The sequence below is a fragment of the Perca fluviatilis genome, chromosome 8 (genome assembly GCF_010015445.1).
Source record: "Perca fluviatilis chromosome 8, GENO_Pfluv_1.0, whole genome shotgun sequence".
NCBI classification, from domain to species: Eukaryota; Metazoa; Chordata; class Actinopteri; order Perciformes; family Percidae; genus Perca; species Perca fluviatilis.
Window position 1 is genome coordinate 5,290,924 of NC_053119.1, and position 17,446 is coordinate 5,308,369.

A 17,446-nucleotide genomic window follows, 5' to 3' on the forward strand; every position below is an offset into this window, starting at 1 on the left:
ATCGTTCCCGTTTTTCCAATGTTTCTGTCAGGTCCGCGCGTCATATAAAAACTCCAAACACCGACCACACGTAAAGTCACCATAAACTTCATTCACGCCACATACTCAACAACACAAATTGATGGGGCTCACCAGCAACACCCGCAACACCTCATCACTTCCGGTATGTGGTACATTCCCTTTCCGTGAAGAATCTGTCATTTGTAAATTTGTTTTGGGACTTGTAAAAGTGTTTTGAATCTTGTTAATTTGTTTTCTAAAATGTAAATTTGTTTTTCTAAAATGTTATTTTGTTTTCCAAAATGTAAATTTGTTTTCTAAAATGTAAATTTGTTTTCTAAAATGTAAATTTTTTTTCTAAAATGTGTAATTTTTTTTTTCCGAAATGTAAATTAAATTGTTTTCTAAAATGTTATTTTGTTTTCCAAAATGTAAATTTGTTTTCTAAAATGTAAATTTTTTTTTCTAAAATGTAAATTTGTTTTCTAAAATGTAAATTTGTTTTCTAAAATGTTATTTTGTTTTCCAAAATGTAAATTTGTTTTCTAAAATGTTATTTTGTTTTCCAAAATGTTAATTTGTTTTCTAAAATGTAAATTTGTTTTCCAAAATGTAAATTTGTCTTGAGCTTTGTAAAAGTGTTTCATTCTTTGTAATGTTGCATTGCACTTCCCGGCCACCGTACAAAAGGCTTGAGACTCGACTTGGACTTCCAAAAAATGACTTGTGAACATCTCTGGCCTCCCAAAGGTGACTGAACTGGCAGCATTCAATAACTCCACATCTAATCTGCGGGAATATCTCTGGGTAAGTATTTGTGCATTGGTACTTCAAACTAAGTTTTCATGACTAATAGCAAATTGCCAATTACTGCACTTAGCAACCCGTAGGACAACGTATGTAGGACACTGGTTAAATCCCCCCCCCCAGTTTTACTTATTTTTATGTAACTAAGTAACTTTTACTTAAAGTACATTTTAAATGGGGCGGCCTCTAGCTCACCCAGTAAGAGCATGCACCCCATGGAGGTTGAGTCCTTTGCAGCGGTGCGGGTTCATATCCGACCTGCTGGCCATTGCTGCGTGTCGTCCCCCATCTCTCTCCCATTTTCCTGTCTATCCACTGTCATTGTCTAATAAAGGGAAAAGCCCCCCCCCCCAAAAAAAAAGTACATTTTAAATGAACTACTTATTACTTTTACTTGAGTACAATATTTTAGTACTTTTTCCACCTCTGCTTAACATGATAAAGTGTCTGGCTTTTGTCTGATATTTAGTGTCGTCAAAATGGCTTTTTATTGAGTTTGCTCTTAGCGAAATGCTCCGAGTGAATTTAAGCTGGGCTTTTATTGTGAAGGGTTGATATGGAAGAACCAGCGTTAAGGTAGGGCCTTTTTTCTCTCAACCTTTTTATTAACATGACAGTGGCGATGTCCCTGTCAGCTATCCGTTCGTGCTCCAGGAGAGTGAAGAATAGTTTGCTTGGTATATCCAGTAATCATGTTACGTTGGAAGCAGCAAAAAGTATACCGAGAGTCAAAGCTGGTTAAAGGTTCACCCCCCCTGCTGTACAGAGCGTGTCAACAGCCTGCTGCGTCTGCAGGTTTTTTGGTTTGTTCGGCCGTTTAGTTTTATTCACAGGTTTTTAAATTTAATATCCAACATCCAATGCTGTCCAAACTGCTCCGAAATCCAAACCCCAAGTTCATTGGGTACCCAGGAAACCAAGTGAAGTAGATTGGATGAGCAGTTCATGAGATATTAACACACACACACACACACACACACACACACACACACACACACACACACACACACACACACACACACTAGATAGATGATATAAGAGTCACAGTAAACTGGGAAATAAAGTATGGCTTTTAGTGTAAATTTTTTGTGTGGATTATACAGAAGTTTTCATCAAGTTACAGCCTGACTCTGGCTCAACAACAGTGCAACACACACACACCTCTTACATTTTTTAACTCATGCATATGTTGACAATTGTGAATGTACATTGTAAGACAGGTATTTTTTTGAGCACAGTCTCAGGTTGTACACCTGAATCTCATTGTATGCATCATCCAATTACAATAAAGGGATATCATCTTGTGTTATCTTGTCTTATTTCTTCTCCTGAGGATGTCCCTGACCAGAAACCCTGAGTCCTGCTGACGGAGAGGCCGAGGGATGAAGCCTTTTATCACTCCTCTATCTTTTCCAATGCAGTTTGCAGTTTATCCACCAGCTCTGTAGAAGAGAAAGAAAACCACTGTATTAGTTTTTTTTTTTTTTAAATAATGTTAAAAGGGTAACTACCATCTTTTTCAACCTGGACCCTATTTTTTTGGTTTTGTGTCTGAGTGACTGATGGGAACAACAATCTTTGACATTGGTCCAGTATTAAGCGAGATCGCTGCAGTCAGCAGCAGCGAAACAAGCTACAATGTGAGTTAATAGGACAACTGTCCAGCTTTTATTTACTTTCACAAAAGTGCTTGTTTTGCCGCTGACAGACTCAGATTAATATTCTAAGTGTCTGACAACATTATGGTAAGGATTTCTAAGAAGGTCGGCCTTTCTGTTAAAGAGTAAGATCCTTTTTTTAGACAAAAACATCTGCGAAATTGCTTGTTCGCTAAACCCACCAGACTCCATGTAAATAATTTTAGCATCGTAAAATACAAAGATTACACAACTTAATATTATACAACATATTTAGTATGGGGTCTCTGATTGGTCTCTCTCAGTTAAGAGGTCCCTGAAGACCCTGATCTACAGATTTTTAGGCATTATAAAACGGCTTAAAAAATAGTGCATATAGCTGCCGTAAATGGAGCATGCACCCCCCCTAGATTTGGGCTGAGCCCTGAAGGTTTAAATGTCTGGCTCTGCCCCCGGTCTAAAGGTAACAGTGTATATGGTGATGGCAGGGATCGTAAGTTACCTCCAGCGGATGGTCTCTCGAAGCGATCGTGGGCCAGACAGGCTCTGATCAGATCTCTCAGCGGTTTAGGACAGTCGTCAGGGAGCGGCTCCCGGTACTTCTGTTTGCCCACTTTCTCAAGGAAGTCCTTATTTGACAAATCTGGGAGAAACGAAAGAACACATTAAGGATGAAAGACGAAACCAATGATTCTATAGTTTAGTTTAGTTGTATTTTTTTTTAGCCACGCTTAATATCAGCAGAGCTGTAGGGATGGGTTGGTGTTGGCATGTCTGTAGAAATATCTCAACACCTGTTGGATGGATTGCTATTTTGTTCAGATTTATGTTTCCCAGAGGATGCAGGCTAACCTTCTTCACGTTTGTGAAATCAGTTGTGTTGCTCCTGAGTTTCTCCTTAAAAATAACTTTGGAGACCCTATAGTCTCTGCTGCAAAACAGCCTCGGGAAGGAACTTGTTTTGGTGGAACGTGTACGTTCAAAGGTTGTTTAAGTCATACAACAGAAAACTCAGACTGGACAGATAGTCTAGCTAGCTGTCTGGATTTACCCTGCAGAGATCTGCAGTTAACCATAGTCCTCATAGTTTTAAATTACAACACAAAAAAAGCTGAATGTAACCGAGCAATCCCGGAAGTGGACCTGTGTTTTAGTCATTGTGGTGCACAGCTAAAACATTAAAATGCTCTACCATGTGTTCATTAGAGATTAAAACACAATTCCCTATACAGAGTCCTTGATGCTAAAACACTGAAAGTTTCGGGTTGGATGTTGATCGTTGTGTTCTGCAGGTACACACCTTTATAAGGTTTGCTACGGGTCGCAACTTCCCACATGACGATTCCAAAGCTGAAAGACAACATTTGCAAGTTAGAGGAGCTCAACATAACAGAGGACTCCTGTGTCAACTTTAGTCCCTTTCCAAATTGATCATTTTGTAGACAGCGCTGTGGAGGCACCGGAGCAATCTCAGAAGTGGAAGGTCTTACAGCGGTGTCAAACTCAGTTTCACTAAGGGCCACGCTGGAAAATAAGAATCGCATCAAGGGCCAGACATTTAGTTTATTGGCATGCTTTTATTTCATCAAAAAGTCAAAGGACCTTTGACTGTATTATTGCATGTCTCATATAGCCTTCTCACTTACAGTTTGGTCGACATAAAGACCCCAAAAAAAGTCAGCAATAAAGTAACTTAGCCATCAAAGAAAAAAGCGAGAAAAATGGCAGAAAACGAGCCAAAAGCGTCGGCAAAAAGTTTTTAAAAAAATTCAGAAAAAAACGACAAAACATTGAAAAAGCTACAAAAAACTAGGTGGGCCAAAATGTATTGTGAACCTAAACTGATATGCGGATTGGATTTGGCCTGCGGGCCTTGAGTTTGACACATGTGGACTAATATCTATAAATAAAATGGAATTGAACTTTAAGGAAGCCGTTGGTCCTGGTTGGTATCTGACCTGTAAATCTCACACTCTTTGCTGTACTTGTAGTTGATGTCGAGCAGCATCTGCGGAGAGGAGTAGGCCAGAGACCCGTGCGCGTTTGCCTTTGTTGTCTTTTTCAGCGATGTCTCAGTTTTAGCCAGCTCAAAGCCTCCCAGCTGAAAACCACAAGAAAAACGTTAATTCCCCCCTCCCAATGCATTAAACCCTGCCCTCGGTGGACCGTCAGCCATCCCAGCATGCATTGGCCTCAGTACCTTGACTACATAGCCTTCAGACACCAGGAACTTGCTGCTGTTGATGGATCCATGAACCTTAGATTTGTCTTCAGTGTGGTGCAGCCTAAGAGACGACAGACATCATCATCATCATTAACCATAAACCAATACCGATTTTTCAAGATTATTTTTTGGGGCATTTTTAGGCATTTATTTGAATAGGACAGCTTAGACTGAAAAGGGGAGAGAGAGAGGGGGGGAATGAAATGCATCAAAGGGCTGCATGTCAGAGTCGAACCCGCGGTCGCTGAGTCGAGGAGTAAATCTCTAAACATGGGCGCCTGCTCTACCAGGTGAGCTAACCAGGCGCCTCAATACTTATTTTCTAAACAAGCTTGCTTCATCAATGGTTTTGCTTTGAAAGGAGGAAGTTACTTTAGAAAAAAAAAGCATATATTGCTGGACTCGGTCGAGACCAACTAGAATATTTGGCGAGACCAATGGCCCAGTCTAAGACAAGTCTGAGTGCAAATACCAACGAGTCCAAGACAAGTCGGAGACGATAGAAAAGCGCCTTAAAGCAAAACTAAAGAACTTCTCCCGCTTCGGTCCCCCTACAGGTGGGGTCGGAATTGTCCTATCACATTACATTGTCCAGTTCATTTGAACTACAGATCCTCTACCCGATCTGGCAAACTTGCATAATGTAATGTAATGGACAATTCTGCTTCCAACCTGTAGGGCACATGTGTTAAACTCAAGGCCCGCGGGCCAAATTTGACCCCTCGCAGATTTTGATCCGGCCCACATATCACTTTAGGTTCACAATAAATTTGGGCCCACCTAGTTTTTTGTATCTTTTTCAATGTTTTGTCACTTTTTCTGAAGTTTTTGTCACTTTTGCCGACGCTTTTGGCTGGTTTTCCGCCAGTGTTTTCGAACTTTTTGACTTTTTGGGGTCTTTATGTCGACCAAACTATAAGTGAGAAGGCTATATGAGACATGCAATAATACAGTCAAAGATCTTTTGACTTTTTTGATGAAATAAAAGCATGTTAATAAACTAAATGTCTGGCCCTTGATGTGATTCTTATTTTCCAGCGTGGCCCTTAGTGAAACTGAGTTTGACACTCCTGCTGTAGGGGGACTGAAGCGGGAAAAGTTATTTAGTGTTGCTTTAAGTCCAGACTTGAGTACTACAGCCCTGGCTTCTTCCAACACCCCAGGCATGCAGGCCCTGGTGTTTTGGAGAATCCTTCTTTGAACAGCGTGTTTAGCATAAAGCGCCTCTGCCCATGCTCGTAGATTGCGTGCCGTCTGTGTCGGCCAAAATGTCACACAGGAATATAACCAAAGCTTTAGGTAATCCTGCAAAATGTTTTTTTTTGTCTTTACTTTTTAAATCTCACCTGCACAAATAAACTTGTTTTTGTATTTCCCCTTAATTAAAGTGCCCATATTATGAAAAAAACACTTTTTCTGGGATTTGGGGTGTTCTTTTGTGTCTCTGGTGCTTCCACACACATACACACTTTGAAATAAATCCATCCATGCTGTTCTGAGTGAGATCCGGTTTCTGAATGTGTCCTGCTTTCAGTCTCCTGGTGAGCTGTTCAAAATCGGCTCGGACTGTGACGTCACAATCCGAAATGAGCTGGCTAACCACAACCGTTAGCTCGTAGCGTTAGCATGCTAACACTAGCATGCTAACGCTAATGCTAACACTAGCATGGTACCTCGTTCTCAATAGCAAAGCACTGCTACAACACACACAAGTTCACCATAATCTACAAAAGAACTACTTACATGTGCGCCCTCATTTAGAAGTCTCCCAGCTAATCCTGCCTTGTAACTGACCAAAGTTGGAGAAACAGGCTTTCTTTTACTGTCTCTAGAGTTAGCTAGCTGACATGATCTACATCTGAGCTACTGAGCATGTGCGAGTGCAATCAAAGATAGTACAGAAGAAGAAGATGAAAAGAGGTCTCACTCTGTAGCTAAAACAGAAACCAGGTGAAAAGAGGATCTACAGCAGTGAGAGAGAGCTGTGCAGTACAACAACAATATGGTGTTTTTTGAAAATTAAACCATGTAAACCTATTCTGGTACAACCTTAAAATACAATTATGAACCTGAAAATGAGTATAATATGGGCGCTTTAAATAAACCGAACACATTATTTATGAATGTAGAGGACTGTACCGGTAGAGTCCGCGTGCCGCGTCCCGACACATACGAGCCTTCGTGGTCCAGGAAAGTGTGAGTTTTTTATTGTCCAGAACCTGACGGAGATTTCCCATCTCACAGTACTCCATGATGAGGAGGAACTGAGGGTTGGGATCTACAGGAAGTCACAAGAACACGTCACATTAATGTCATTTTAAAAAGGTGCAATGTGCCCAATATGCTGATGCACTGTCCTTTACGTGCTACAGTTGACTCACCCTCCTCCACACAGATGCCAAACATTCGCAGGATGTTGGGCGATTCAAAACGGTTCATGGTTTCAACCTCCCTATCGAAAATCCTCTTCACCGTGCTACATTTGGAGACAATGTTTATGTTGACAAACATATGTCACATACCAGTGTTTCCTCTATGTTGATTTGACCGTGGCAGCCCCCCCGGCAACATTTCCCCCCACGGTATCAGAAAATGTTATAGTGCATGTCGGAGCATAGTCACTCGGCAGAAAGGAAAAAGTGACACTGTCCGGATGATAAGCCAGTTGAGCGTGTGTACGTCCTTGAGAACTGTAAGTCGTATAATAACTTATGTTGTCAATTCATTCGAAAAGCCTGGTCTTGCAAATTTAAATTAAGTTAACTGGTGATTTTTGTCGTTTGTATTCTTCACATGCGAGCTAAATTGCACGTGGCTGTTGATTCGATATAATAGTGATTGCTCACGTTAGTATTGTAGGTGCATTATTTCCATGCTGAAGTAGTGAAACTGCATTAAGATAATGTCATTAATAGTGGGTTTATTGGTATTTGCTACAGAATGCTTAGCCTATATGTCAAGATCACAGTTGGCCTATATAGTAACTCAAAAAATACAGTTCAATCACAACTGAAAATATGCCTCATTGTGTGTGTTAATAGAGGTGAATAAATATATTAGTTTGTGGGGGGTTCGGTTGTTCGGACCTGTCCCCACTGCTAAAAAAAAAATCCTAAAGGAAACACTGCTTACAAGCTTTTGACCATCAGGTCACTAAGCTTATCCAGTCTAGTTTTCTTCTGTTACGAAACATTGCAAACATCCATTGTATGCGTTCACCTTCAGATCTAGAACAATCAATTCAAATTTTCTCTCGTACTGATTACTGCAACTCCCTCTACTCATGCCTCAGTCAAGCTGCTTGTAAAAAATGCAGCTGCCAGACAATTAACCAGAACAAGTCGCCGGTCTCATATCACACCTATCCTTGCATCCCTTATAAAATAATGCTAATATAAATAAACAAATCCCATGAGTATACATTTCCAATCAAAAGTGACTACTGTTTTTGTATTTTAAATTCATTATTATCCTGAAACGTGATACAGACCTTGGGCTGGTGTTCAGAGTCTCAGTGTATCTCTTGATGGCCACCGGGAAGTGGCGGTACGTTCCTTTGTACATCACTGATGTTTCTGTTTTCATGAAGGGCTCTTTGGGAACATCAGTGTAGGTCAGCTCGTCTGGTTTGATCATTCGGATGGCTTCCTCAGTGATGCTCGGCTTATTCACTGTGAAAACACAAGGTCACAAGTTATCTGGGGTTTGATTATATCCAGTGAGACAGTGTTTGCATAATGTACATTAACTGTCAGTCTCAGCCACTCATCTAATGCAGAACTGAAATCCTTCAGCTGCTCTCAGTTACCACAGGAACTGGAAGTCTGAGTGTTTTCGATCCCTACATTAAAGTTTCATGTTATGTCCTCACTGGGCACGTGAGTGCCGGTGTAAAGACGAAGCAGATTGTACGATGTGGTAGTTACTTTAAGTTGCTCTTTTTGTGTATTGTGGAACTCTGACTGCTGTAGTCATTTCTTATTGTATGTGTCTTTTGCTATGTTTTGTATTGTGCTATGTAAAGCTGGGCAATATATCGATATTATAGCGATATCGTTATAGGAGACTAGATATCGTCTTAGATTTTGGATATCGTAATATGACATAAGTGTCTTCTCCCGGTTTTAAAGGCGGCATTACAGTAAAGTGATGTCATTTTCTGAACTTACCAGACTTATGTAACTGTTCAATTATTTGCCTTTTACCCACTTAGTCATTATATCACATTACTGATGATTATTTATCAAAAATCAAAAAAGTGTAAATATTTTGTGAAAGCACCGATAGTTAACACTACAATATCGTTGTGTTATCGATATCGAGGTATTTGGTGAAAAATATCGTGATATTTGACTCAGTTACAGCAGGAACTGGAAGTCTGAGTGTTTTCGATCCCTACATTAAAGTTTCATGTTATGTCCTCATCTTGTTCTTTTCTCAGATAATTAGAGAGTCAAACATTGTTTCTGAGACAAAGGCTACATCTACACTACTACGTTTGAGCCAAAAAACGATCTCCGTGCACACACAGGAGTTTTAGCTCCAGTAGCAATAATAATCTCCGTCCATACTGACACATCTGACAACGCATCTCACAAGACCTTGCACATACACTGGGCATGTGCGTGCCGGTGTAAAGAATAAGCAGATTGCATACTCTGCCCCGCGTGGTGGTAGTTGCTTTAAGTTGCAGAAGAAACTACAGAGGAAGAGCAGCAGTGGCGAAAAATAAGACTAGAGATTTCTTCTTCTTTGTTTGGACAAACGACGAGGTAGAACGGTTGGTGAAAGTTAACACGTGACTACGAGGCGACAGAAAACCGATACATAGAGTAGTCATCTCCGACATCTGACTGGACACAATCAAGCTCTGTGACAGGAGATTACAGTCAGTACTGAAGTGGTTTTTGTTGTACTCACAGTTCTCCACGATCTTTTCCACGTTGACTCCGATGGATTCAACTTCTATCTGCATGGCTTCTAGTTTCTCAAACATCTCCTTGTGATGCTCCCTGAGCACTGAGGAACAAACGAGCACAGATAAAACAGAAATATTCTACACAGGGATGCCAGTTTACTGTGCACTTTGCATCTTTATGTTAGTCACGGTTGGCTAGAGTCAGACTCAACTTCGAAGATTGCTTTAGTTTTGATCTGAATATATCCGACATGGCTCTTCGTGATACGACAGTGACTAAAAACCTAACAAACACGGACACCTCACGTAGGCTAAGGTCGATCCCAATGTAACGGATTAAGTGCTACATTATCATTGCACAATCAACCCTCACACAACCGACTATGCTCTAGTGTCTTAAGTTGTCTAATGATGTGAACCAGGGGCGCAGCAGGGGGTTGACTTCTGGGGCTCCAGCCCCAAACGTTTTCTCAAAAGCCCTGAAAAGTTCTGTTACTGGGGAAAGATTGCCATTCATTGTGTGAACTCAACTTAAGATAGGTTTCAACTTTAGTGATGCTGTTTACATCGAATCCCTACCTTACCTATGTTTTGTAAACGTAAAAATAGAAACATCAGACACATGTTGTACCTTTTTAGGTGGCAGAAGTAAAAAATAGTCATGTTCAACATCTGTTGTGGTTTCAGAATGATGAAGACAGCTGGAGAACAGTTAGATCCAAAATAAGATGTAGGGTCTACAGGATGATTCTTTTCCTCTGCAATTACCATTAAATTTGTACAGATTTCTTAGTATTTTATTATCAAACGGCTCAAATGGAGCATGCCCCCAGACCCCCGCTTAGGTTTAGACTGAGCCCCGAATGTTTACATCTGACTCCTCCCCTGAACGCTTTCAAGTCATAAACAAGTGTTTAAAAAGGTACCAGAGTTCTAGAAAAAGGTCCTGCAGTGCATAAGGGACTTAAGCCATACCACGTTTGTTTAATTTCTAATCATTTGAAAAGAATGTAGCCTACATATCATTTATCCTGATGCTCTTGATGTACACTCCTGTAGACATAAAACGTTTAAAGATTAAAACAAGATCAAACTTAAGCTCATGGGGTTCCTATCTTTACTTAACCCACTCTACAAAGTCAGAGTCAACATCAGCTTCTCTCACATCTCTCCAGCTCGGTGTTGTCCTCCTTCCTGTCCGCCTCATCTTCTTTCTCTCTGGACGTCTGGTCAAAGACCTTGAACAGCATTTCCTTCTGCTCCACGGCCAGTTTTAAAGAAAGCTCCTGGAAGGCATCGTTGAGGCGCTCGTTCAGACTGTGGAACTCGTCCTGGTGGCTACCGGAGCTGAAGACGCGCTTCACCCAGGTGGACTTAGTGAATTTCATGATGACAACTGTTGCCGAGTCCAGAGTAGCTTCGAGCTCCTGGAGTTTATTTTGTACGTCGGCAGAGGTCTGTCCCTGTTTCAGCGTTCTGATGGACTTCACCACATCCTCCAGTGCTTTGACCCGGACACCAACACGGTAGCATTGCTTCTTATTGGCCTTCACTTTCTCAACCAGGTCGTAGATTTTTGAGGCGACAGACAGGATGCGCTCTATGCATTCCATGACCAGCTGGAGAGAATGAAAATGGATTAAATCAGAGCTGAATGGAAAATAATTCAAGTTTGAGTGAGCCTTAGTTAAGGGAAGTAAACTGAACCAAAATGAATTGAAAGGGCCTGACTTAACTAGAGCAGTGGTGGAAGAATGATCTTTTCCTAGAACCTTTTTCAGGGGTTTTACCCTGCATGTTGAAAAATGACGCCTAGAGGTCCTGACCGAGCATCAGTATCTGAGGAGTTGGGAGTGATAATGTGTTGCCGGTGTTGTAGTCTGTATCCTCGACGTTCCACCCAGCGGGATTGCTCCGTTGCAGACGGAAATTCCGCCGGATGAAATTCATTTAGGCCGATATCCGTTACCTTGGGCTTTCTTTGTGTTGGCGTTCTAACCTCTGGTGGATTTCTGAGGACTATGGTTAGCTGCTCCTCAGATCTCTGCAGGGTAAATCCAGACAGCTAGCTAGACTAACTGTCCAATCTGAGTTTTCTGTTGCACGACTAAAACTACTTTTGAGCGTCCACACTTTTCCACCAAAACAAGTTCCTTCCCGAGGCTATTTAGCAGAGGCACCGTGGCTCTCTGGGAGAAAAACGTGTTCTGGTTTATTGGCAGTTCTTTAAACCAATCACCATCGTCTTGGGCGGCGCTATGCGCTAGAAGGAGCCGCTGTAAAATAGTCGTGAGAAAACAGATAGTCTAGCTAGCTGTCTGGATTTACCCTGCAGAGATCTGAGGAGCAGTTAACCATACTGCCCTGCAAAGGCAAAAGACCTTAACTCGCTAGAGTGTGAAACTGAGAAAAATGACTTTAAAGTTTTTGTTTTGTCCAGACAAAAGTATTATAGGTAGAACTCCCAAAATGTGACAACTAGTTGTTATAATGAAGAAATGTTTGTATGCAAAAAAATCTTGAGTTCAAAATTGACCTTTGACCCTTGTTTGGCAGTTACTGTACTCTGCCTTTGTATCATGTGCCAAAACAAGGAGTCATGCAAAGGCAAAAGGCAGTAACTGACATATAATCAATATTTGCTTGCTGTTCACCATACTTACATCCATTATAAGAACACCTAACCAAGGTCTAGTCATCATGGTATTTGTTTTAAATTATATAGAAGACATTTGGTTGTTCCTATTTACTGCTATAATGATTAGGATAGTGTGGCAACACTAACACAGTTGAACAGCAGTGTTTCCTCTAGGATTTTTTTTAGCAGTGGGGGCAGATCTGTCACACGCGCCCCGCTGGCAAATGTTTTACGTATTAAACAGAACTGAGACTGAGACTTTGCTGCAACACAAACAAATATATTTATTTACCTCTATTCACACACAATGAGGCATATTTTGATTTCGTTTTGATTGAACTGTATTTTTGAGGAACTGTAGGTCTACAAAATTAATTTTACAAGAACTTCTTCATAGGGAAACCAAAACCCAAAGTAGGCTATAGTATGAAACCATTCATAATGAAACTAATTGCATATTTGCCTCAGTGGTAAAGTTGGCAGCCTTGCAGTGTGCATTTGATTTTTCTTGGCTTTTGGAAAAATAACTCCAAGGCTGGGTTACACTAGAACGGCCAGGACGGTCATTTTGAACCGTTTTGAAATTTATGTGTAATAACTTTGCTTAATAAAAAAATACAATCCTGCTGGTACCTGACTTTTCCTAAAAGAGTCTGTATTTTCATTTAAAATAGGTTTTATATACTGTACATTACACAAAAGGCAAAGAAAAAACAATCACTTTGACCTATTTTGGCCATACACTGTCATATTGACTGCTGGGATTTTAATTTTGTTTTTTTAATTTTTTTTTTTTTTTAGATGCATCTTGGTTGCTTAGTATTAATCATAGCCTCTGTCAGAGAAACGTAACTAGCGGTCTCGAGTAACAAGTGTGGGCAATGCATCACCGATGGGCCGAAGGCAAAGCCAGAGTCCCTAACGTAGGCTACGGCGTGGATGGTTCTGAATCAGAAGAAAAGCACCGGCCGATCGCTCTGTGAAAGGCGCAGAAGGCCTACACATAGACGGTAGCTGTCTACGTGTTCATATAACTTTCTACATGCTACAACTGGCTGGAATCATTGCACACAGCTGAGAGCGGAGTTTATGGAGGAAAAAGAGAGCGCGGCGCCACGGTCCGAGCTGCGCTTCGCACCGCAGCAGACACCAAATCGGAGGCAGTGCCTGCCAGGTTAGGTTAGGTTATAAATGTTCAAATAGCATACTTTTAATTGTTATTTGGCTGTGAATTATGTTGAATGAATTTCCCCCAATATGTTTCATGAATGTATGAAATAATCACGGTTTAGCCTACTAGGCCTATGCCATGATATGATATCAAGGGCGTTGTATTGAATCAACAGCCACGTGCAATTTAGCTATCAGATGAAGGTGAAACTAAAATGTGCGAGAACTATAGACTAATACAGGCTTAAATGAACTGACAATATAAGTTATACGACTTACAGTTGTCAAGAAAGCACACATGCCATCTCAACCGGTCCTTCCTCCGGACAGCGAATGGTGCGCGTGCCCACTCGCGTTGTGAAGCGCGTGTCTGCGCTATTCTCCCTCGACGCGCTCTTTACAATCACTGCTGATAGACGGCTTTTTATATATATATTTCTGATACCGTGGCGGGAGAAATCTAACCGTGGCGGTCCGCCACTTGCCAATCAACATAGAGGAAACACTGAACAGTATGACAGCTGCAGTACAGTATACAGTATGAATAAATACAAGAAATATTTTCTCAATAAAGATAATTTAATTATAATTGAATACAAAGGTATATTTATTGTTTAACAATAAATATATAATGTTTAACACTTTTGCAAGGCACTGTATCTGTGTCATATTCTCATTAGGGGCTGAGCCCCCCTAAAGGTCTGATCCTAGAACCGCCCCTGGTTAAGGGTTAAGGGCCACCAAACTGCTCAAGATGCACAGTCAACAAACTCGACTTGGATTACTACTTTTTAATTCTGAGATAACATTTAGGTTAGCATACTTTGTACGGACGTTAACAATAACTATCTTAGTGCTTTTATGGATTTGTGTAAGATTTGACATGAACACCTGCAAGAAGGAAATATGGCTCAAACACGTATGGATTGTTGTGGATACAGCAGATGACGTGCTTTGCTATGGATTATATCTTCCATGGATTATATCGGATTGCATGGAAAGGTAGGATGCCTGTGTATTTAATGATTCGTTTTCGGCGTCTGATGTGAGGCTCCGCAAAGTGAGGAGGTGTGTCAGCATCACCGTTAGCGCTACGTGAAGTAAAGTTAGCTAGCTCCGGGCTGTCGCTGACACTGACAGAATAGGAATCATCACCACTTTATTTGAAAGATATGTCGTGTGTATGTTACGTGGTTTGGTGACAATTAAAAGCGGCAAACTTTGACAGTATGACAAGGCCAGAGTACAGTAACATCACGGCGGCTATAGTAACATCTCTCTTGATGCCTGGCTAAACAGTCAGAACACCTTAACTCAACTTCAGCGTGCCCGGAACAAAGGCAAAGAGCCGTAACAGCTGTTACGGCGTTCTGCAAACAAAAAACAGATCTAAAACCGAAAAAAAAGATTTGAAACCGAAAAAAAAGATTTGAAGCTGTAAAAAAAATAAGTTTTGAATCTGAAAACATGAAATGTGGAACTGAAAAGAAATATAAAAGTGAAAAATGAAAATTTATAATTTATTCAAAATAATTCCAGAATTGAATCTAAATTTGATTCAAACTGAAAGAAAAATTGGTACACTTATTTTTAGTTTGAATACATGGTTTTATTTTTTCCAAGTTTTGACCAAAACTTAAATTTTCAAGTTCAAGCTTTAGTTTTTCAACTATATATATTTTTTTCAAATTAACAAAACATTTGGCCCCAATTTAGCTCCATAATCAACTAGCTCTGCTATCTTCTTCGTTGCTCTGCCTGGTTGTAGCGTGCAGGGCGAATTTGAAAGACAACCGTTTATCCCGCCCCTCGGATTGAGCCCTGCCAATGGTGTGAACCCAGACCCTACACCTTGATGTGGGTCTGGATTGTCGGGCTAAAATAGGCTATCACCCGATGCGGGATAGGATATAATATCACACAAACTTTACAAGATTAACTTAAATAGACATAATAAAACAAATGGACAACTCATAGTTTGCAAAAAAGTAATTCAAAAAATTAATACCTCGTAAAATGGCGATTAATACCATTTAATACCTTTTAATGGCCTTCATTTTTACTAATTTGATTTACTACCTTTTAATACTTTTTAAAACCGTGCGGACACCCTGTTAAAACCATCCATCCATCTGCGGAAGTTGCCTCTCATCAGAAAGACAGGTAAATGCATTAGAGGTATTTCTTCGCTGTCTGTTGCTAAAACTTGCCTCTGTGTTTGGGTCCGGTTCTACCAGGTCACCCAGTTGAAGGTTGTGGCTCTGATAATGCCTAAAAAGCTAGTATCGGTATGGGCAAGTACTGGAGTTTATGCACTGATCCGACACCAGGTAACTTAGCCCAGAAGAAAATCTACTTTAAAGTAGTTCATGTATGGTTATGACTTACTGTCTAACTAGATAATAAAAGAAAATTCTGTGGCGTTCATTGTTCATGTTTCACAAAGAGTTATAGTATAGTATACAGCTGTTAAAACATAATAAAACATATGTAGTTTTTAACACTCTGGTATCAGATTGGTACTCGGTATCGGCCGATACTAAAAAATTTGTTTGAGGATTTCCATTCAAAATATGCGATTTGGTTAAATGCTGGGATCTGAAATGAAGAGACAAATCTTTCCAAAAACTATACATAATTATACAAAACTATATATTACTTTAAATATTTCTCTCCACATCTTTTAATTTTTATAATGCTGTCGCAGCTCAGCCTCAGCCTCAGCTCAGCCTCTATGCGTTTAAGAGCAGTTCATCTGTATATTTAATGAGTGCGATGCTGTTTCGGGTAACAAGACTCAACACGTTGCATGTTTCCAGAGTGACACACACACACACACACACACACACACACACACACACACACACACACACACACACACACCTCTCTGTGTGTTTACATTTTTTTTCACCTAAACAGCTAAACACCTAAACATATTGAGACCTAAAGATGAACTGCCAAATCTGCCAAAATCAAATGAGGAAAAAAGGGAACAGAAATGTTTAGCCATTGAGTGAAATCCAATTCATAACTTGGGCGTGGATGCATAAAATCCCTTTCAAGTGGGGAAACGGCACACATTTAGAAAATACCTTGTTATCACCCCTGTGCATTTAAAAACATTTCATATTTTAAAACTCCATCCATCCGTCCGGTTCTACAAGTTCACCCAGTAGTGATGGATCAATCCTCTGGGTCTCTTTCTCTCAAATCGTCTCTCTTTTAGCTAAAACCACAAACCAACACAACAATACGTTTAGTTTTGACAATGTGCCAACTGCACCCTGCTCTAAACTGAAGTGCTACTGCAGAGAAGTGACTTATTGCGGTTCTCCTGATCTATACACCATGAATCTGCAGCACACTGAGCTGTTCACAGAGCCAACAACAAGTGGACATAATGAGCTGTCAGCAGAGGAGTTTACTGTTGATATGACCCAAAATAAAAAGATGATTTACCTGTAAGTGGATGTCGAGGACAGCTTTCAGTCTCTGGTATGCGTTGCTGCGTGTATGTGTGCTCTGGTGAAAATGAAACTGTAGGTCTCAGCTCCTCCCTCTGCTGCACCCTACTTCCTGTTTTTGTCCATCAGTTGCAGTTCCTCCCTCCTATTCATGCCCCTGTGCTCCATTATCTTATCCTTGAAACAGAACTATAACTCACTGCAGGGGGATGGGAAGCAGAGCAGATACGATCTGGAGGCAAGAGCAAGTCGCAGCAGGAACTGAAGCTGTCCAGCAGGATTCTCCTGAAAGGGAGATACTATATCTATACATCCACAAACACGACTCTTCATGTTGACCTTGTCATAAACCGGCCCAGAGCTCGTGACAAGGACACAAGTTCATTTATGCCGCGTTCTATTTACCTTGGAACTCGTTTTTTACGGAGGTCAAAGTCGCAAACGCGCCCCCTGACCTCGGATTTACGAGCTCGGAACTCGTACAACCTCAAAATCCAACGTGGCTGTCCCCTGTATCAACAGTTGTGAAAGCTGCAGTAACAAAGTCTGTCACTAAATCAGTCGTTCACACAGGCATGTCCAACTTCT

At 40.7% G+C, this 17,446-nt stretch overlaps 1 protein-coding gene across 1 annotated transcript; it reads right to left on the reverse strand.

Annotated features, from left to right (window-relative positions):
* Positions 1-1,856: 1,856 nt before the first annotated feature.
* Positions 1,857-16,959, reverse strand: LOC120564561 (mixed lineage kinase domain-like protein). The gene is made up of 11 exons (XM_039809659.1): positions 16,854-16,959; positions 10,752-11,205; positions 9,589-9,687; positions 8,159-8,339; positions 7,050-7,144; positions 6,808-6,946; positions 4,645-4,729; positions 4,403-4,545; positions 3,745-3,794; positions 2,947-3,087; positions 1,857-2,249 (listed from the first exon to the last, which is right to left on the reverse strand). Exons 2-11 carry the CDS (start codon positions 11,197-11,199, stop codon positions 2,203-2,205), a joined length of 1,428 nt encoding a protein of 475 aa, XP_039665593.1. The 5' UTR covers positions 11,200-11,205; positions 16,854-16,959; the 3' UTR covers positions 1,857-2,202.
* Between the last annotated feature and the right edge of the window lie 487 nt (positions 16,960-17,446).